Source organism: Trypanosoma cruzi, genomic scaffold (assembly GCF_000209065.1).
Source record: "Trypanosoma cruzi strain CL Brener 1047053512503 genomic scaffold, whole genome shotgun sequence".
NCBI lineage: Eukaryota > Euglenozoa > Kinetoplastea > Trypanosomatida > Trypanosomatidae > Trypanosoma > Trypanosoma cruzi.
In genome coordinates this window covers 10,373-29,845 of record NW_001849212.1, presented here as the reverse complement: position 1 = coordinate 29,845, position 19,473 = coordinate 10,373, and the positions used below count along the sequence as shown (strand labels likewise).

Below are 19,473 nucleotides of genomic sequence, written 5' to 3'. Positions count from 1 at the left end.
ATTTTTAAAAAAAAAAAAATAAATAATTAAAAATTTTTCAAAAAAAGACCCATAATCGGTTTTTTATAAGCCCCCCCCAAAAAGATATTTATTTTTTTTTTCCAAGCAAACTCATAGTTTTTTCGCAAAAAAAAAAAAAAAAAAAAAAAAAAAAAAAAAAAAATAATTCACCAAGATAATTTTAACACATAAAATTTTATATAAATAAATATTTCACTGCCAGAAAAAAAGTCTTTTAACCAAGGGTTTAGCATCCGAATCCTTCTTTGGTGTTTGAGACACAACAGGTTTATGCGTGTCCAATCCCATTATTTTTCTCTCTTGTAACGCAACATAAGGTTTGTATCGCACCTTTGTAACATCTACGCTTGGCATGTTAAATTGTCGGATAACAGATTCATCTGTTATCCTCCATCCATAGACGGGACAAGGTTCCCCCGTTAAATATGGATGTTTACTTGGGTTTGGGGGTTTACCACCACGAAAATACAACTTCACACCGCTTTTATGCCATACACCTTGAATCATCATGTTCAAAACACGTGGAACATGAGAAGGACTAGTTTTAAGATTACCACGCAACTTTGAAAGGGGATGCACGCGATGAAGTCCTATCCCGTATCCAAAAGCATCAGCTCCATTATCCATCCATTCAGGCCAACTATTTTTAAGCCATCTTTTTCTCCCAACATAATGTTTACCCCTATCCTCGTCATACGGTGTATCATGAAAGGGCTTCACAAATGGATATACACTCGGTGCATTGTGATATACGCCACGTCGAAAAATAATACTGTTGCGCATTATCCTAATTCCTTTTCAGTAATTCAAAAATTGCCACACATATAACATAAAAAAAAAGTAACAATAATAACAATAAATAAATAAATAATAGAATAAAATAAATAAATAATAAAAGAAAATAACTAAATAAATAGATAATAACACATACAGAAACAACTCGAAAAAGCGCCCAAATAATGATAATCCATATATTAATCTATTTATTCTCTAATAATTGTCAATTAGGAAAAAAAGTTACCCTTCAGTGTCTTTTGACGGCTATCCAGGAGCCTTAAAGGGATATAAAACTGTTTCATCTAAACGGGGTAAAATAGCTGGCGCAATAACCCGACGACGACGTTTCTTCTGTAAATCCGAATCAATCCATTTAAAGGAAACAGAAAAAAGAAAATGCTGTGTGGATTTGGCGTTTTCACCAAAATTTCTCGTATTCCGTATTCTCCAACTACCGATAATGGGTTCAGCAAAGGCAGCCACGATGATATCCTGAGGGTTACTTTCAGCACCAACTTTAGATAAAACAAAGCTATAGTGTAATCCGACATAAATGTTACGACATTCTCTTTTCACGGGGTCATAAGGATCAGGTGTAATATCGCTAAAATTCATCCCATCTATTTTTATCCAGCTCGTAGTGTCATTCGTCAGTGCATCATTTGTACGAGCCACATATTCTATGGGTTTTGTTTGCCCATCAAAATCAGTAGAATGTTCCACATTTATACTAAGAATACTGCGTAGTATTTTGGCCGTCCCGCCTCCTGAACAAATATCACGTAATTCTAGTTCGGAAAAGGCAATTGTGCAACCACTGCTTAAAATATCATAAAGGAAACCCACAGTACGATACTTATTTTTATAGCAAGATCGGCCACCACTAGGTACAGAAAATCCGGAAACTCTCTCTAATATTGCCGTTTTACCACTCTTTTCCACCAGTGTACCCGCCCGCAAACGCGAGCCCTCAAAATAACCTGGAGTACCAGAAAAATAGTTCAATTTTATAGCAGCAACAGACCGAAAAAATTTTATTTGAAATGACATGGGAAAAATTGCTTCTCTATTTATATTGTTGATATACAAATCTGTTGTTGCATTTATCAATGAAAGCCCTTTATCGTTTGATTTGTAAAACAAAACAGTCTGTACTCGAACAACTCCATTTTGACAAGAATCCCCGTTAACAACAGAGCTGTAAACTTCGGGGATGCTTGAATTTGAATCAACTTCAGCAAGCAATTTGCCAGATGTATGATTAAAAATACGTAGTTGTATGGGTGTAAAAACTTCGGAAGAAGAATATCCGGGGCTCACAAAAAACAAATTTGCGTAAATGCTTGTTGAAAAGAGTGTACAAACCCTTTCACCTGGTAATACACAAGCCGTTGTATCTATGGGATTCATAAAACGTACCCGTCTTCCTTCTGGATTGCAATATCCACCCCTACTTCCAGTTGGAATGCGAAATAATCCCATACTTCTCATTTCATATAATGATTCACCAACCTCTATGCGTTTCATCAGTAACAAATCCCCATTTACCTCATATCCACTTGATTCTTTCCTCTCAGGCCAGTCAATAGATTTCTTCTCGCGAGGTTTTGGCACTTCTTTTGGAAGAACAAAAAAAGAATTCAAGTCCTCTAAATTATTGGACCTAACAATACAAACGGCACTACTTCCGACGTTGGCTCTGTCAAGGTACCGCCGAGAACTCCGAACAACTTTTTCCTCCTGTTTTTTCTCATAACAATAGTCCATAGAAAAAGATCCAACGGTTTCTTGAAGGCAAAATGAAAATTTCTGTTTCTCTTCCACAGTACAATCCGTGTCACAACAACAATTGGGGTCACAGACACCCAATGTCATATCGCATACGCATTCACCTAGGTAGGAAGATTCCAAATTACGCGAATCAGGAAAAGTGGATGAAGAACTTTCCCAATCAATCCGATACGAAACTGGATTTTCTGCATTCGCCCAAAGAAGAACAGGCAATAGAATGTTGTACAATATAATATAGTGCAGTACATGCATCGTCACTTAAAAAAAAAATTTAAGCGTTTCCATAAAAAAGAAGAAATAAGTCCATAAAAGAACACGAAAACAAAAAAAAAAATCATCCGCACACCGCACCCCAATAAGCAGAAGAGAAGTAAAACAAAATGGCGCCGAGCGGCACACCGGTAAGCCAAAAATACGCAATCACCAATAAAAAAGCCGGCGATCACCCAGCAGGCACATCAAGCCTCCTAAAACCAACCTGGAATAGACAAAAAAAGGGGGCAATCATAGAAAACAAAGATCCGCCACCCCCAAACAGGAAAAGCATTAAAAAAAACGCGATCCTGTTTTTTGTCCTTACTGCCGGGGTTGGCCGCCGCAAGGAATAAAAAAGAGTGCGGCAGCGGCCCCAGACGCGAGATGCATAATGTATCAAAGTGTCCGCGTTGCGGCTGCCCCGGACGAGAGATACATACTGTTGTATCGAAGTATCCGAGAGCCTTGGCGCACCCCAAACATGTCGCTTTCGTTTTCCAGGGGACAACGCAAATGTGCTCGATTGTTCGAAGGTCGAAATTAACACCTTACGTGAAAATGGGTCGCGCGACCACATTTTTTTTAGCTCAGTGGCAAACAAGCTCACAATGTCATCCGGGGCGCGGGTTCGAGCCCCGAAGAAGCCTAAGTTTTTTTCCTTTTTTTTTTTTTTTTTGGAATTCTTGTTTCTTATTGCTTTTTAAACTTCTGGTTTGCAGGACGGGGTGCGAGTTCTGCAATCGCACTGATTCCATCAGTTTCGTGGTCTGTGCGGCTGCGGCTGCGGTGGTGGCCGCGTGAGAGTGAGTGAGAGAGCGCCATGCACCGCCCGCACACACACTCGTCTTTCACTCACTCTCTCTGTGTGTGTCCCCTTGCATGGACTCTCGCCCTCACCTCACCCCACGAAGCACACACATAATGTGCCCATTGTATATATGCATGCACACCCATGCAGGCCCGTTGGTGCTCTCTTTTGCACGACACGCACCGCTGCCGTCCTGCCTGACTGCATGGGCGGAGCACCGTAACTGTTTCTGTTTTGTTTTTATTGCATTGAGTGGGCGACCTCTCTCTCTCTCTCTCTCTCTCCCCCTGTGTGTGTGTTTTGCTTTACGGGAGCAATGAGAGTGTGTGCGCTGGTCGTCCCACGCTTTGGCTTTTTGTTTTGCTTTTCATTGTTTTGTGGTTGAGAGCACCCATTCCGCGGGCTGCGTGTGTGTGTTTGTGTGTGATGATATGAGTAATTTGTGCGTGTGCTATCTGCCTCTCTCTGCCGTTGCTTTCTTCTGACTCTCTTGTGGCGCACAGCTGCTCTGCAATTATAGGCGCTGCCAAACACACAAGCACATGCACACACATGCCGTGTTTAAAACGCTGAGAATGCACGCACGCACAGGATTGTGGCTGCGGAGGCCCTCGCGAGGGGCGAAGAAGCCTGCGTTGTGTTCTTTTGCATCCCCTTTTTTATGTGTTGGTGTTTCTCGTTGTGTGCACACGCGTGACGAATAACGACACACCCGCCGTGACTCCTGCTGCTGGTGATGACAGTCGCTGTGTGTTCCCGGTGCACTGTTCTTCCGTCTCGTTCCGTGTGTCTGTGTGCGTGAGTTGTTGTTGTTGGGAGTGACTGCGGCGGAAATGATGGTGCCACTCACTGTGGATGGGTGGCTGTGCTCACTGTTTCATCCTCTTTTATTGGTATGTTTTTCTTAACTTCTCTCTCCTACATGCACACACAAAGGAAAGAAGTTAGTAACAAGCGCTTAACGCTACTGTGAAATTCGAAGGCTCTGTAAGGAACAACAGCACACACACCGCCCAAACACACATATTTATATGCTCTCACGTGTTGCTGCAGTGAAGGCACCCCGCACACACAACCGTCGCCGCGTGACTGGATCCAGCGGAAGGAGAAGGGAAGGAAGAGAGAGTGAGCCGCAGAGGCCCAACATGTCCCGGCGTGTGTTTGCTTCCGCGGTGCTGCTCCTCCTCGTCGTGATGATGTGCTGCGGCAGTGGTGCTGCGGGAGTTGAGGAGCAGCCAGCTGATCCCCAGTTTAAATGGAAGGGCATCACCGGTGATGAAAAATTGGAGTCGTTGGGTGTTCCCGGCCTTCTAAAAGTGGGGATTGACGTATTTGCCGTTGCCGAGGCGCAGTGGAAGAAGGATGATGTCAGTTTTACTGGCGTTGCATCCCAACTTCTCACAACAAAAACTGCTGACACACCGGAGGAATTGTTTAGTGATGCCTTAAAGGAGACACAAGTACTGGAGGAAGGTGCTTCCAAAGACGCAAATAAAAGAGTAGATGTGAGCCGACCAACAACAGTTTTGAAGGTGAATGATATTTACATGCTTGCTGGAGTCTACACTAATAAAGTTGCCGCTTCTGGACAGAATGCCAAGCCTGACGCGGCTCAATTGGGACTTTTGCTGGTGAAAGGGAGCGTCAGTGTTGATGGAAATAAAAAAAAAATTGACTGGAAAGATACTGAGAGTCCCCCGCAAGGACTTTTTGGCACACAGCTCAATTCCTGGACAAGGCTGATTGGAAGCGGTGGATTGGGTGTTAAGATGGAGGACGAGACTCTTGTTTTTCCTGTGGAAGGCACGAAGAAGGCGGCGGAGGGCGCTGAAGAGGATGTAAAGACTGTCTCACTGATCATATACTCCTCGGATAATACGAATTGGAAGCTGTCGAAGGGGATGTCTGCCGATGGCTGCAGTGATCCCTCCGTCGTGGAGTGGGAGAAGGACAAAAAACTCATGATGATGACTGCGTGTAATGATGGCCGCCACAGGGTGTACGAGTCCGATGACAAGGGGGAGGAGTGGACGGAGGCACTCGGGACGCTCTCGCGCGTGTGGGGCAACAAACACAAGGGAAATGTGAAGAGTGTTAGGAGCGGGTTCATCACAGCGACGATTGACGGTGTTGAAGATAACAGAAATGTGATGCTCGTTACTCTGCCGGTGTATGCCGAGAAAGGCAACGAAAAGGGAAAACTGCATCTTTGGCTGACGGACAATACGCACATTGTTGATATTGGGCCGGTATCCGATGATGAAGCTGCCACCAGCTCCCTGTTGTACAAAAGTGGTAAAAGTGGAGATAAGAAGGAGGAGTTGATTGCACTGTACGAGAAGAGGAAAGGCAACGATGGGAAACCATCACCCGGTATGATCTCTGTGCTTCTGACTGAGCAGCTGCAGCGGGTGAAGAAGGTGCTGACGACCTGGAAGGAGGTGGACAAAAGTGTCTCCCAGCTGTGCACCTCATTAATTGTTGCGAAGGATCGCCCAACTGGCAATGCCTGCGGCGCTGTTAAGATCACGGATGGGCTGGTTGGCTTTTTGTCGGGCAATTTTTCTGATGGTATATGGAAAGAGGAGTACCTCGGGGTGAACGCCACAATAGCGGAGAATGATGGGGCGGAGCAAGTGGATAGTGGCGTGAAGTTCACTGGGCGTGGCGCAGGGGCGCAGTGGCCCGTTGGCAGGCAGGGGGAGAATCAGCTGTACCACTTTGCGAACTACAAGTTCACTCTTGTGGCGACGGTGTCCATCCACAACGTGCCGGAGGGAAACACCCCTATTCCATTGATGGGTGTGCGTGCGGGCAGTAACGGAGAAAACAAACTTATGGAGTTCTCGTACAGCAGCGAAAAGAAGTGGCAGGTGCTGTGCAGTGACGATAACCCTAAGGAGCTCGGCAGCATTGGGGAGACAGATACAACTCAACACGTGGTAATTTTGTTGAGGAACGGCAACCAGGGCACCGCGTACGTCGATGGTCAGCGAGTGGGGAATGCACAATGTGAATTGGGAAATGGTGAGTCCAATGATATCTCCCGCTTCTACATTGGAGGGGATGGAGGCAGCGCAGAGAACAAGGAAAACCGAGAAGGCGTGTCTGTGACGGTGACGAACGTTCTTCTGTACAACCGCCCGTTGGATGACAATGAGATCCGCGTCCTTAACCCGAATAAAGCCAATATTCAAGTTCAGGTGGAAAGGCCTGTTGAAGGAGACGCGATTCAATCTTCTCCTGATGGAGGAAAGGAGGAACAGGGACAGTCGTTGGAGAGCAGTCGTGCGGACGGTGTATCCGCATCAACGGTGTCCAGTGCCAAGACTTCCTCAGGAGGAGAGGGGTCTGCAACCCAGTTGGTGACAGAAGAACCTTCCGATGGAAGTAAAAATGTGGGTGGCGCTTCCTCGCCTGGCAGTGAGGCAGCGGTGGAGACAGGAGACCGAAGTACGGTGCAGGGAGATGGATCATCAGAAACTCTTGTGGGTACTCCCGCCACAGCAGATGCATATGACCCTAACGCTGAAGCCATGGGGCACGATGGAACCGCAGTGAATCCTGGGGCGAGCGCGAGCTCAGGTGCGGATGGGGAGACGGCGGAAGGAACGGATGGGCAGGAGAAGGAGGAGATCCATGCACAGAACGGGGAGGTAAAGGCTGCGGCCCTCAGCAGCAGTCTTGGGAATGTGTCGCAGGGGAATAACACCGATGCCTGCAGTGTGTGCGGGAGCGGACTGCTGCCACTTCTGCTTCTGCTGTTGGGACTGTGGGGGCTTGCGGCTCTGTGAGGAGTGACTGGCTGCCGCGTGGGAGACTTGCACCTCCCTGCACGGAATTACTTCCAAGAACTAATTTTTCCTTAAGATAATTCTCTTTTTCTTTTGCTGTTCGTAATTTATAATTTTTCTTTTTTTAAAAAAAACTTTTTTTTTATTTTTATTTTTCACTCCCCCATCCCATCTTTTTTGCTTTTGGGGCAATCACTATGGACGTTTTTTTTCTTTTCTACTCTTCCCTCTTTTAATTGTTTTTTGCTGCACTCTTCCTGTGAGGGGTGCCGTGTGTTTCCCGCCCAACTGCTCCACTCGCACACCCACCGACACGCCCATGACGACGGCCCTGTGCGCCTCGCCCGCTGCACGCATGAGGAGGGGCCGCGACGAACGGCGCGCTGAGGGAGCCGTGACGTGTGGGCGTGCGACGAGGGCCTGTGGGGCGGAGCACACATTTCTTTCCCCCTTGTTTTTTTTTTTTGCGGCCAGGGCGGGCAGACACCCGCAGCGCCACACACACACAGCCACACCCTGCCGCCGTGTTTTTCTTTTCTTTTTTTTTTGGATGGGTGTGTGCTGCCACCGTGCGTGATTGTTGAGGTTGGGGCCGTGCTGCATGTATCGCTGCCATCCAGCTGTGCCTCTTGCTGTCCTGATGTGCCTCCCTGTGCTCCTCTTTTTTTTTCTGCTCCTCCATCACACACCCAGCACACACATAAGTGCTTGCACAGTGCTCTGCAAGAATGTTTTTGGTAACGAGGGACGTTGGCTGGCGTTCCGTACTGAAATGATGACGGTGCCACGATGGCCTCCTCTGACGATGAAAGTCGCTGTGCTCTTGGCACACTTCCACACACTCTTCCTTGTCTCTCTGTGGGGGTGATGGCAGCAGGAGCGTGGTCTACGGCAGCGGCAGCTGGTGTCTTGGAGGGGGACGATGCGCCGAGGAACAAGAGGGCGAACCTGCTGGACGCGATTACGATGGCGGATAAAAGCTGTTTTGTTGCCTTTGCTTCGTACATTGCTAAGAATGCGCCGTGTCGCCGCCTGACGGGATGCCTGCACTCGGCACCCTTCGAGGCATTGTGTTGTTTCATTCAGTGTGATGTCACAATCATCATGGCAGCACCTTCCCTCAACGGCTCTGAGTGTGACAATACGAATGACGGCAAAGAGAGCGATGAGGATTATGGTGACGACTTGCACCGAGGGGCGGATGATTTGCGTGTCTTGGCACACGAATCCCAGGAGGGTTTGAATGCCGTCTCCACAATTTCCGGCCTTGCGGAACCGTTGGCTTTCGCGCTGTCACCCGCCGTAATTAGTGCCCCATGCGTTGAGGCTGATCCATTTACCGTGGAGTCCATGCAGCAGCTTTCGAGTGTTTGTGCTGCTCATCTTGCGTTGGCTCTTTCGCATGTATCTCAGCGTTGCCTGGCGTGTGATTTGATGTCTGTGTTGTCCAGGCCGCCGCCTCCAGTTTTCTTTTGGTGCCCAATAAGAAACACTTTGCGTTGCGGTGGATATTTATTTGCGTGGCCGTCGACGCACGTGACGATGCTCAACGGGTGTGTCTTTTGTTTGGCGGGCACGAGGGAGACTTCGGTGTGTGCCGACACCTCCGCGAAAGTCTTCGTTGACGGATCGAGGCGAAAATAAGGGAGGTCTGTCCGCTGCATCTCTCAAGGCAGCTGCGAGGCACTCTGGACGCACAGAGTGAATGGATGGATGCTGCGCAGCTGGGGAGACCAGTTTTCTTCTCCGCCCTCCGTTGCCAGGGGAATCGAGAATCCACAGCGTCATTGCCAGCTGCATTTTACTGCTGGGGATCGACTGTTCTGAAGTTGCCCGTCTAATGTGAATCGCAGCGTCAGTGCAGGAAGACGCTTTCACGCACTGCGCGTAGTTGCTCCAGCCTCGAGCTCATCAATATTAACAGCGGGGAGCAATGCATCTTGGTGGCCGGTGACTTTCAGGCGAGTGTGTTTCACTTCACCCGCCTCGTATTTGTGGGGGACACTGCGCATCGACCCTCCCCAACAGTCCCACCACCTTCACTTTCCCCCGCCGACCGCTGCCATCTGCTGACGGCACAGTTGTTTGGCTCCGCCAATAATGCGCTCGTGAAGCGTCCTCTCCGCACTCTGCGGGATTATTGCCGTGGAGGAGTTGATGGCATATGGTGCGGGTGTGGCGTCGACAGAGTCATCCACGCATTGTCTTAGAAACATGACTTTGAGTCGTGTCAGTCACGCCGTGTTTCCCCTTTTTCTTGCTGGGAGTCCTGTGGGTGTGTTTGAGCCCTTTTAGGAGCCTGTGTAGAGAATGGTCGCGGGAGAGCTGGCTGCCTTAAGGAATGTATATATATACACCCTGATAGAACGAATATACACTTCTTTACGACACTTTTCTACCGTATGAGTTTTGGGAAGGCCACGACTTTAGGGAGCCGACAGCGGCCGGATAATTTTTTATTTTTATTTTAACCATCGCACCCACCCCCTTTTGATTCCCACCACGCGGCGGGGTCTTGTGGCTGCAGGACCCCAAAAGTCTGCCACCTCGTAAGTAATAAATAAATATATGTATCCTATCCGAATAGAGTGAGCGGGCCACGATTGTGGCTAACGGATGGTATATTTATATAAACACATACAGTTACCTGGTGTTAAACTTTGAGGATGTGGTGCATCCACTCTTATTCTGTTGATCCCTCACTTATTTCTATCTTGTTTGGTTTCTATTATTGAGAAACTCAGGATTCGGCCAGCGGCTCAGAAGATTATTCTTTATTGCAACACTTTACCAGCGAAAGGCAGGAACAACACAAACCGAATTCTTGGCTGCACCAACACAAGAAACATTCACAATAGGACAGAAACAAATTGTGTACCCTGCAGAAATCCCAACACACGATCCAGGCATGAAGGTTTGCCCTCCGCAAAAACAAAAAACAAAAAGAAAATTGCAGACATCCGCCAACTTTTAAACAGAAACACAAGTAAATGGTTGCTTGCATTATACCATTCCTTGCGCTTATATTTGCGTGTGCTGCTGCTGATGCAGTATTTGCCGTGCCTGCATGAAGTGGTGTGCGCTGAATATGAACGAAGGCCGAGGGCAACTGAACTGTTTTTGTGATGAATATTGGCTGCACTTCCCGTGGACCAACAATCCACGTGGTGTGTGGGGATCTCCTTTTTTTATTGTTACTTTGCTTTTGTGTTGCTGTGTGCGCTGCACCTCCTCTTGTGTGTGTGCGCACCCTCCGTGAGGGGTGCAGTCACGACGGACCGCTCTCGCCGTATGTGCATGCGGTGGAGCCTTGTGTGCCGCTCCTGTTTGCTTCTCCCTCTTCCATCTGTGTGTTGGTGCTGCGGCAGGGCTGTGTGTGTGTGTGTGTGCCTGCTGCCGTGGATTGGAGTGTGTGTCGTGCGTGGTGTGCGGCGTACGGTGCATGCCTGGCTGCTGCCCTCTCCTCATGTGGTGTGCCCTCTGTGTGTGTGTCTGCCGCACCTCTTGTCTCCCCTGTTGCTCTCCATGTCCCTCACTGTGCAGATCAGCTCCACACCACTGAACGACCACACTCACGATGATGACGACGTGCCGTCTGCTGTGCGCCCTGTTGGTACTCGCCCTGTGCTGCTGCTCGTCTGTGTGCACTTCGGACACCCCGCAGACTCAAGTTAAGGATAATACAAATGAGGCCAGTCGTTCCGCTATTTTGTCAGGAGCATCATTGGGGGTCCCTCAGTCAGAATCGTCACATACGGAGTCCGGTGAGAGGGATGGAAAAATTGCCGGAAATGGAGGATCTGCGACCGGTACAGTGGACATAAAAGATAATAAAGGTATGACAGAAGGTGATGACGGTGCTCCAGGACCACAAAGTCGCACGACAGAGCCCGCAGAACAGGCAGATAAGAACTCCGAAGCCTCTGCCGAGACGACCACGAAGAAGAATACAACACAGGCACCAACTGCGACCACGACCACCACTACGACAAACGCACCAACCACGACTAAGACAACGACTACGGAGACGCCAACCACGACGACCACCCGCGCACCGTCACTTCTTCACAGAATTGACGGCAGCCTCAGCAGCTCTGCGTGGGTGTGTGCCCCGCTGGTGCTTGCCGCATCCGCGCTGGCGTACACCGCTGTGGGCTGAAGAGGTGTGTGCGTGCCAGCACACCAAGCCACGGGGACATCTGTACGTCTACTGTGGTCCGATGTATAAAGTAAGTGTAATTATAATGATCGTTTTTGCTTTGTTTGCTTCCGCTGCCGTGCTGTGTGCTCCGCGTTGCTTCCCACATCCGCAACGTTGAACGCATCGCGAAAACACTCATAAGCATGCGCACTGGAGCTCCCGGGTTTTTTTTTATTCTTGTTTCTTATTGCTTTTTAAACTTCTGGTTTGCAGGGCGTTGTGTGAATTCTGCAATCGTACTGATTCCAACTGTCTCATGGTGTGTGCGCCGCTGCTGGTGTGTTGACATTTGTTACTGTGCGGTGGCTGTTGCGGTGGCTGTGTGACACTCTGTTTGCTTTTGCTCTGCGTTGGCGTGTTGTTAGTTTGTGCTGAAGGCTACACGCAAGTGACAGGAGTGATGGCGATGAGGATGACTGGCCGTGTGCTGCTGGTGTGTGCCCTCTGCGTGCTGTGGTGCGGTGCCGGCGGTAGATGTGATGCGGGGGTGGGAGTTGGTGCGCAACAGGATGGTGGTAAGTCTCCGCCGGAATCAAAAGGACTTGAAACGTCTTCACAAGGCACGCAGGATTTAAAAGGTGGAGCAGCCGATGCTAAAGAAAATTCACCTTCCACACCTACAGAGGAAGATGATGAGGATGTTGATGACGATATTGAAGAAAGTGATGATGATGATGGAGGAACGGAAGATGAAGGAGAAGAAAACGTACGAGGGCAGAGTGGTCAAGAGGGAACAGTTGCACTGGGCTCAGGTTCCACCGAAAATAAGTTAATTGGCAGTTGGAAGCAAACAGAACTGTCAATTTCATCCGCAGAGAGCATTTCTCCTTCCGGCAGTCGGGAATTAAATGTCAATCTTACGCAAACGGAAGTTGAAGGAAAAAAGGAAACCGACAAAAATACACCAGCGGTAGAGAGCGCACTCACAACAATTAGCGGAGAGAACACACTGCCTGCGGGAATTGTGGAAGGAAATCCTTCACCACCTCCTCCACAGGACGGTATTCATTCCCGCGAGCAGGATGGCGAAGGCACCACGAGTGAAGGTAAAAAAAATGTTCCGTTGCCTGAGACCGCAGCCACACCACAAAGCCACCATGACAAAGGCTCAGAAGGGACTGGGGAAGATACAAAAGCAACGACGGTAACCGCCAACACAACTGATACGACGAACACACAAAACAGTGACGGCAGCACCGCGGTCTTCCACACCACCTCCCCTCTTTTGCTTCTTGTTGTTGTTGCGTGTGCGGCTGCTGCGGTGGTGGCCGCGTGAGAGTGAGGGAGAGAGCGCCATGCACCGCCCGCACACACACTCGTCTTTCACTGACTCTCTGTGTGTGTGTGTCCCCCTGCATGGACTCTCGCCCTCACCTCACCCCACGAAGCACGCACATAATGTGCCCATTGTATATATGCATGCACACCCATGCAGGCCCGTTGGTGCTCTCTTTTGCACGACACGCACCGCTGCCGTCCTGCCCGGCTGCATGGGCGGAGCACCGTAACTGTTTCTGTTTTGTTTTTATTGCATTGAGTGGGCGACCTCTCACTCTCTCCCCCTGTGTGTGTGTTTTGCTTTACGGGAGCAATGAGAGTGTGTGCGCTGGTCGTCCCACGCTTCGGTTTCTTTTTTGGTTTTATTGTTTTAAGTGTGTTGTGGTTGGATAGGCATACTCCCATTACCCCTCACTTTTTTTGGTGTGGTGACGCCTGCATGTCTTCTTTTTGTATGTGTTTGTTTCTTCGGTGTTTTTATTTTGATTTTGGTGCCTTGTTTTAATAATGCTTTTCTTTTTCAATTGTTGAAGCTGTACACTGTCACGAGTGAAGTGTTTCCCCTTTTGTTTTGTTTTTGCCGCCCACACGCTATGTCGGCCTCGTTGCTGTGCGTCCCACGGACTGCACGAAAGGAGGAGCGGAGGAACAGGCGGGGTGTCACAATGAAGCGTGAGGGATGTTGTGTGTGCTGGTGGAACAGGACGATCTTTTTTTATTTGTTTTTTGTTTTTTTTCTTGGTGAAGGCATTATGTATACACAGACACACACGGTTGTCTTGTGCTGCTTAGCATAAGAAATAAGAGTGCTGCCCGATTGATTTTTTTTTTAAGTTTTGGGAGTTTTGTTGGACTCCCATCATCTTTTTTTTTTCTTTTTTTTTTTTTTTTTTTCGCCTTTGTAAGTTTTGGTTTGCGGGGCGGTGTGCGACTTCTGCGGTTGTACTGATTCCACTTGTCTTTTTTGGTGTGCGCTTCTTCTGACTGCTGCCATTTATTACCATGCGGTGGCTGTGCGTGGTGTAGCTGCTGTCTCTCTCTACTTCCTTTCTTATGCTCTTGCAGATCGAATCCACGTTTTTTAACAACGAAAGTTTTGACGATGATGCGCCGTGTGTTTTGTGTCGTGTTGGCGCTGGCACTGCTGTGCTGCTGCTCGTGCGCGTTTGCCGTGGAGGAAGGGGAGGAGCAAGAGCCGCAGGTGACGCAGGTGAATGCAGAGTGTGCGGGTAAGGATAAACTCGGGCGCTGGCAGCTCCCTGGGAAGTCATTGTGGTACAACTGCACGGATTCAGCTCGTGGTGCAGGGCAGATGATTTGCGGCATGGGCGTCGGAAACTGTGCGTCCGGGGTTTCACAGACTCGCGCCAAAGGAGTTGCGAACGGTGGTGTCTTCACGATCGACGTCGATACGCCCACTCCAAGCATCCTGGAGAGTTGGTGGGAGCGTAACGTGGAACCGAAGGTGGCCACCGTTGCAAGTGGTACATCCAAGCCTTTGGAAGCAGGTACTCTGGGACCTCGAGAACAGAAGGCTCCCGGTGACACCTCCACAACGGATTCTGAATCTTCTCCTGTCGCTGCGGATTCCGCTGGTGCCCTTCCTCCTCCTCCACCTGCAACTCCAGGCGGCGCTGGTGCTAACTCTGCTGCTGGCGCTGCGGCCACGACGGATCCTTCTTCTGAGGCCTCGCAAGCGTCGGATTCCGCTCCCTCTGGTGAGCTTCAAGGCCCTTTACGTTCTACTTCTGCTGCTTCTGCTGCACCCGAATCCCTACCAGATCCAAAGCCCACAGAAGGCGGCGACCACTCCTCCCATGGCCCTCCAGTGGAGCTGCAGGAAGAGACTACTGCTGCGCCACCGACTCAGTTGTCCCAGACCGGCGAGGACGGGGGTGCAGCTGGAGGCGCCGAAGGGGACACCGCCGCCAACAACACCGACACTGCTTCTAGCGAAGGAAATAATATGGCGGCAAGCATGCCGTCTACCCTTTCCTCTGCGCCCACAACGAACGCGCTGGAGAAAAGTGTGGGAACTGACGCCTGCTTCCATGACACCCATCTGCTTAGCCGGCTGCTGCTTGTTCTGGCTGTCCTTGCGTACGAGACACTGGGCTGAAGAAGTGAATGCGGACTATAATTGCCAGCACTTAACCACGGGATGTTTTGAGCTTCTTTTGTTTTATTGCGTAATAAGTAATAGAAAATAATGATTGTGTGTTTTGCTTCATTTGCTTCTGCTGCGCTGCTGTGTGCTCCATGTTGTTGCCTCCGTATCCGTCACGTTGAACGCATCCCAGACACACTCATGTGCACGACACGCCCACAACTGATTGCGTGGACGCATTTTTGTGTGCTGCTGCATCCACACTGGAGTCATTCGTTGCAGCTCCTTGAGTTTTGTGTTTTTACTTTTTTTTTTTACTTTCTATCTTTTTTTCTGTTGTTGTTTTGTTGTTGCTTGTTTTTTGTGTTAATTTTGCTTATTTTTTACTTCCTTCGGGGCGTTGTGAGTTTTTTTTCATTTTTTAATGGTTTATTTTCTTTAATTTTTTTTTTTCTTTTGTTTACTAATCTTACTCCCCATCTCTTCTCTCTTTGCTTTTGGGGGCAATCAGTATGGACGTTCTTTTTTCTTTTCTACTCTTCCCTCTTTTAATTGTTTTTTGCTGCACTCTTCCCGTGAGGGGTGCCGTGTGTTTCCCGCCCAACTGCTCCACTCGCACACCCACCGACACGCTCATGACGACGGCCCTGTGCGCCTCGCCTGCTGCACGCATGAGGAGGGGCCGCGACGAACGGCGCGCTGAGGGAGCCGTGACGTGTGGGCGTGCGACGAGGGCCTGTGGGGCGGAGCACACATTTCTTTCCCCCTTGTTTTTTTTATTGCGGCCAGGGCGGGCAGACACCCGCAGCGCCACACACACAGCCACACCCTGCCGCCGTGTTTTTAAGATTTTTTGTTTTTTGTTTTTTGCTTTTGTGTGTGCTGCCACCGTGCGTGATTGTTGAGGTTGGGGCCGTGCTGCATGTATCGCTGCCATCCAGCTGTGCCTCTTGCTGTCCTGATGTGCCTCCCTGTGCTCCTCTTTTTTTTTCTGCTCCTCCATCACACACCCAGCACACACATAAGTGCTTGCACAGTGCTCTGCAAGAATGTTTTTGGTAACGAGGGACGTTGGCTGGCGTTCCGTACTGAAATGATGACGCGGCTGCACGATGGCCTTCTCCGGCGATGAAAGTCGCTGTGCTCTTGGCACACTTCCACACACTCTTCCTTGTCTCTCTGTGGGGGTGAGTGCGGCAGCAGCGTGGTCTACGGCAGCGGCAGCTGGTGTCTTGGAGAAGGTCGATGCGCCGAGGAACAAGAGGGCGAACCTGCTGGACGATATTACGATGGCGGATGAAAACATTTTCTACGGTCTTTCATCGATTTTCTTTGGAAGTGCGCCGTGTCGCCGCCTGACGGGATGCCTGCACTCGGCACCCTTCGAGGCATTGTGTTGTTTCATTCAGTGTGATGTGACAATCATCATGGCAGCACCTTCCCTCAACGGCTCTGAGTGTGACAATACGAATGACGGCAAAAACAGCGATGAGGATTATGGTGACGACTTGCACCGAGGGGCGGATTATTTGCGTGTCTTGGCACACGAATCCCAGGAGGATTTGAATGCCGTCTCCACAATTCCCGGCCTTGCGGAACCGTTGGCTTTCGCGCCGTCACCTGCCGTAATTAGTGCCCCATGCGTTGAGGCTGATCCATTTACCGTGGAGTTCACGCAGCAGCTCTCGAGTGTTTGTGCTGCTCATCTTGCGTTGGCTCTTTCGCATGTATCTCAGCGTTGCCTGGCGTGTGATTTGATGTCTGTGTTGTCCAGGCCGCCGCCTCGAGTTTTCTTTTTGTGCCCAATAAGAAACTCTTTGCGTTGCGGTGGATATTTATTTGCGTGGCCGTCGACGCACGTGACGATGCTCAACGGGTGTGTCTTTTGTTTGGCGGGCACGAGGGAGACTTCGGTGTGTGCCGACACCTCCGCGAAAGTCTTCGTTGACGGATCGAGGCGAAAATAAGGGAGGTCTGTCCGCTGCATCTCTCAAGGCAGCTGCGAGGCACTCTGGACGCACAGAGTGAATGGATGGATGCCGCGCAGCTGGGGAGACCAGTTTTCTTCTCCGCCCTCCGTTGCCGGGGGAATCGAGAATCCACAGCGTCACTGCCAGCTGCATTTTACTGCTGGGGATCGACTGTTCTGAAGTTGCCCGTCTAATGTGAATCGCAGCGTCAGTGCAGGAAGACGCTTTCACGCACTGCGCGTAGTTGCTCCAGCCTCGAGCTCATCAATATTAACAGCAGGGAGCAATGCATTTTGGTGGCCGGTGACGTTCGGACGAGTGTGTTTCACTTCACCCGCCTCGTATTTGTGAGGGACACTGCGCATCGACCCTCCCCAACAGTCCCACCACCTTCACTTTCCCCCGCCGACCGCTGCCATCTGCTGACGGTACAGTTGTTTGGCTCCGCCAATAATGCGCTCGTGAAGCGTCCTCTCCGCACTCTGCGGGATTATTGCCGTGGAGGAGTTGATGGCATATGGTGCGGGTGTGGCGTCGACAGAGTCATCCACGCATTGTCTTAGAAACATGACTCTGAGTCGTGTCAGTCATGCCGTGTTTCCTTTTTTCTTGCTGGGAGTCCTGTGGGTGTGTTTGAGCCCTTTTAGGAGCCTGTGTAGAGAATGGTCGCGGGAGAGCTGGCTGCCTTAAGGAATGTATATATATATATATACCCTGATAGAACGAATGTACACTTCTTTACGACACTTTTCTACCGTATGAGTTTTGGGAAGGCCACGACTTTAGGGAGCCGACAGCGGCCGGATAATTTTTTATTTTTATTTTAACCATCGCACCCACCCCCTTTTGGTTCCCACCACGCGGCGGGGTCTTGTGGCTGCAGGACCCCAAAAGTCTGCCACCTCGTAAGTAATAAATAAATATATGTATCCTATCCGAATAGAGTGAGCGGGCCACGATTGTGGCTAACGGATGGTATATATATATAAACATGCATTTATTTGCCTCGTGTTGAACTCTGAGGATGTGGTGCATCCACTCTTATTCTGTTGATCCCTCACTTATTTCTATCTTGTTTGGTTTCTATTATTGAGAAACTCAGGATTCGGCCAGCGGCTCAGAAGATTATTCTTTATTGCAACACTTTACCAGCGAAAGGCAGGAACAACACAAACCGAATTATTGGCTGCACCAACACAAGAAACATTCACAAGAGGAAAGAAAACAAATTGTGTACCCTGCAGAAATCCCCAGCACACGACCCAGGCATGAAGGTTTGCCCTCCGCAAAGACAAAACAAAACGCATGCAGACATCTGCCAACTTTTAAACAGAAACACAAGTAAATGGTTGCTTGCATTATACCATTCCTTGCGCTTATATTTGAGCGTGCGGCTGCTGATGCAGTATTTGCCGTGCCTGCATGAAGTGGAGTGCGCTGAATATGAACGAAGGCCGAGGGCAACTGAACTGTTTTTGTGATGAATATTGGCTGCACTTCCCGTGGACCAACAATCCACGTGGTGTGTGGGGATCTCCTTTTTTATTGTTACTTTGCTTTTGTGTTGCTGTGTGCGCTGCACCTCCTCTTGTGTGTGTGCGCACCCTCCGTGAGGGGTGCCGACACGACGGACCGCTCTCGCCGTATGTGCATGCGGTGGAGCCTTGTGTGCCGCTCCTGTTTGCTTCTCCCTCTTCCATCTGTGTGTTGGTGTTGCGGCAGGGCTGTGTGTGTGTGTGTGTGTGGTGTGCCTGCTGCCGTGGATTGGAGTGTGTGTCGTGCGTGGTGTGCGGCGTACGGTGCATGCCTGGCTGCTGCCCTCTCCTCATGTGGTGTGCCCTCTGTGTGTGTCTGCCGCATCTCTCGTCTCCCCTGTTGCTCTCCATGTCCCTCAGTGTGCAGATCAGCTCCACACCACTGAACGACCACACTCACGATGATGACGTGCCGTCTGCTGTGCGCCCTGTTGGTGCTCGCCCTGTGCTGCTGCCCTTTCTTATGCTTTGCGCAGGATCCTGAAAAAGTTCAATCTTCTGATGTTACTTTAAGCGCCCCAAGCCCACCGTCCAATCCACCAGCCACGACGACCGGTGAGTCAGGGCTGCAAGATGTGGTTTCCGCTGCGGAACTGCAAGATGTTGACGGAGATGTAAGAGGTACGAGCGGTTCGGAAACGCAATCAGATGGTGCGGCCGATAAGTCACAGAAACATGATAATAACGATACGACAGGGCCACAAGGTAGCACAAATAGGTCCGCAGATCAAACAGATCAGAACGGTGAAGATCCTGCCGCGACGACAACGACGACGACCACTGCGCCAGTGGCACCAAGTACGACGACTACCACAGAGGCGCCAACCACGACCACCACCCGCGCACCGTCACGTCTTCGCGAAATCGACGGCAGCCTCAGCAGCTCTGCGTGGGTGTGTGCCCCGCTGCTGCTCGCCGCATCCGCGCTGGCGTACA

The 19,473-nt window shown here is 49.9% G+C and overlaps 10 protein-coding genes across 10 annotated transcripts, besides 26 other annotated features; 8 read left to right on the top strand and 2 right to left on the bottom strand.

Moving 5' to 3' along the window:
* Positions 1-46: a sequence feature (AT_rich).
* Positions 1-3,475: a sequence feature (heterozygous, Esmeraldo-like haplotype).
* Positions 127-163: a microsatellite.
* Positions 189-214: a sequence feature (AT_rich).
* Positions 214-804, bottom strand: Tc00.1047053507163.90 (hypothetical protein, conserved; the record flags this gene model as incomplete). Its single annotated transcript, XM_804516.1, has 1 exon — positions 214-804. The coding sequence occupies one exon, from the start codon at positions 802-804 to the stop codon at positions 214-216; it is 591 nt and encodes a 196-aa protein (XP_809609.1).
* Positions 876-942: a microsatellite.
* On the bottom strand, positions 1,063-2,841 carry Tc00.1047053507163.80 (hypothetical protein, conserved; the record flags this gene model as incomplete). Its single annotated transcript, XM_804515.1, has 1 exon — positions 1,063-2,841. The coding sequence occupies one exon, from the start codon at positions 2,839-2,841 to the stop codon at positions 1,063-1,065; it is 1,779 nt and encodes a 592-aa protein (XP_809608.1).
* Tc00.1047053507163.75 (uncharacterized protein) lies at positions 3,229-3,645 on the top strand (the record flags this gene model as incomplete). The annotated part of the gene is made up of 1 exon (XM_804518.1): positions 3,229-3,645. The coding sequence occupies one exon, from the start codon at positions 3,229-3,231 to the stop codon at positions 3,643-3,645; it is 417 nt and encodes a 138-aa protein (XP_809611.1).
* Positions 3,476-6,598: a sequence feature (areas not merged during assembly with more than two copies in the genome that could not be assigned to a particular haplotype).
* Positions 3,495-3,520: a microsatellite.
* Positions 3,914-3,941: a microsatellite.
* Tc00.1047053507163.70 (trans-sialidase, putative) lies at positions 4,684-7,446 on the top strand (the record flags this gene model as incomplete). Its single annotated transcript, XM_804514.1, has 1 exon — positions 4,684-7,446. The coding sequence occupies one exon, from the start codon at positions 4,684-4,686 to the stop codon at positions 7,444-7,446; it is 2,763 nt and encodes a 920-aa protein (XP_809607.1).
* Positions 6,599-7,235: a sequence feature (haploid, Esmeraldo-like haplotype).
* Positions 7,236-10,228: a sequence feature (areas not merged during assembly with more than two copies in the genome that could not be assigned to a particular haplotype).
* Positions 7,550-7,602: a sequence feature (AT_rich).
* Positions 8,236-9,090, top strand: Tc00.1047053507163.60 (uncharacterized protein; the record flags this gene model as incomplete). Its single annotated transcript, XM_804513.1, has 1 exon — positions 8,236-9,090. The coding sequence occupies one exon, from the start codon at positions 8,236-8,238 to the stop codon at positions 9,088-9,090; it is 855 nt and encodes a 284-aa protein (XP_809606.1).
* Positions 9,740-10,218: a mobile genetic element.
* Positions 9,895-9,917: a sequence feature (AT_rich).
* Positions 10,229-11,189: a sequence feature (heterozygous, Esmeraldo-like haplotype).
* On the top strand, positions 11,024-11,605 carry Tc00.1047053507163.50 (mucin TcMUCII, putative; the record flags this gene model as incomplete). Its single annotated transcript, XM_804512.1, has 1 exon — positions 11,024-11,605. The coding sequence occupies one exon, from the start codon at positions 11,024-11,026 to the stop codon at positions 11,603-11,605; it is 582 nt and encodes a 193-aa protein (XP_809605.1).
* Positions 11,190-11,796: a sequence feature (haploid, Esmeraldo-like haplotype).
* Positions 11,377-11,493: a microsatellite.
* Positions 11,797-12,634: a sequence feature (areas not merged during assembly with more than two copies in the genome that could not be assigned to a particular haplotype).
* Tc00.1047053507163.40 (mucin-associated surface protein (MASP), putative) lies at positions 12,048-12,923 on the top strand (the record flags this gene model as incomplete). The annotated part of the gene is made up of 1 exon (XM_804511.1): positions 12,048-12,923. The coding sequence occupies one exon, from the start codon at positions 12,048-12,050 to the stop codon at positions 12,921-12,923; it is 876 nt and encodes a 291-aa protein (XP_809604.1).
* Positions 12,276-12,324: a microsatellite.
* Positions 12,635-13,492: a sequence feature (haploid, Esmeraldo-like haplotype).
* Positions 13,493-19,473: a sequence feature (areas not merged during assembly with more than two copies in the genome that could not be assigned to a particular haplotype).
* Positions 13,790-13,819: a microsatellite.
* Positions 14,028-15,044, top strand: Tc00.1047053507163.30 (90 kDa surface protein, putative; the record flags this gene model as incomplete). Its single annotated transcript, XM_804510.1, has 1 exon — positions 14,028-15,044. One exon carries the CDS (start codon positions 14,028-14,030, stop codon positions 15,042-15,044), a length of 1,017 nt encoding a protein of 338 aa, XP_809603.1.
* Positions 15,324-15,494: a sequence feature (A-rich).
* Positions 16,145-16,999, top strand: Tc00.1047053507163.20 (uncharacterized protein; the record flags this gene model as incomplete). Its single annotated transcript, XM_804509.1, has 1 exon — positions 16,145-16,999. One exon carries the CDS (start codon positions 16,145-16,147, stop codon positions 16,997-16,999), a length of 855 nt encoding a protein of 284 aa, XP_809602.1.
* Positions 17,648-18,132: a mobile genetic element.
* Positions 17,807-17,829: a sequence feature (AT_rich).
* Positions 18,728-18,752: a microsatellite.
* On the top strand, positions 18,939-19,473 carry Tc00.1047053507163.11 (mucin TcMUCII, putative; the record flags this gene model as incomplete). Its single annotated transcript, XM_804517.1, has 1 exon — positions 18,939-19,473. A coding segment is annotated over one exon (535 nt), but the record flags the coding sequence as incomplete, so codon positions are not given.
* Positions 19,297-19,375: a microsatellite.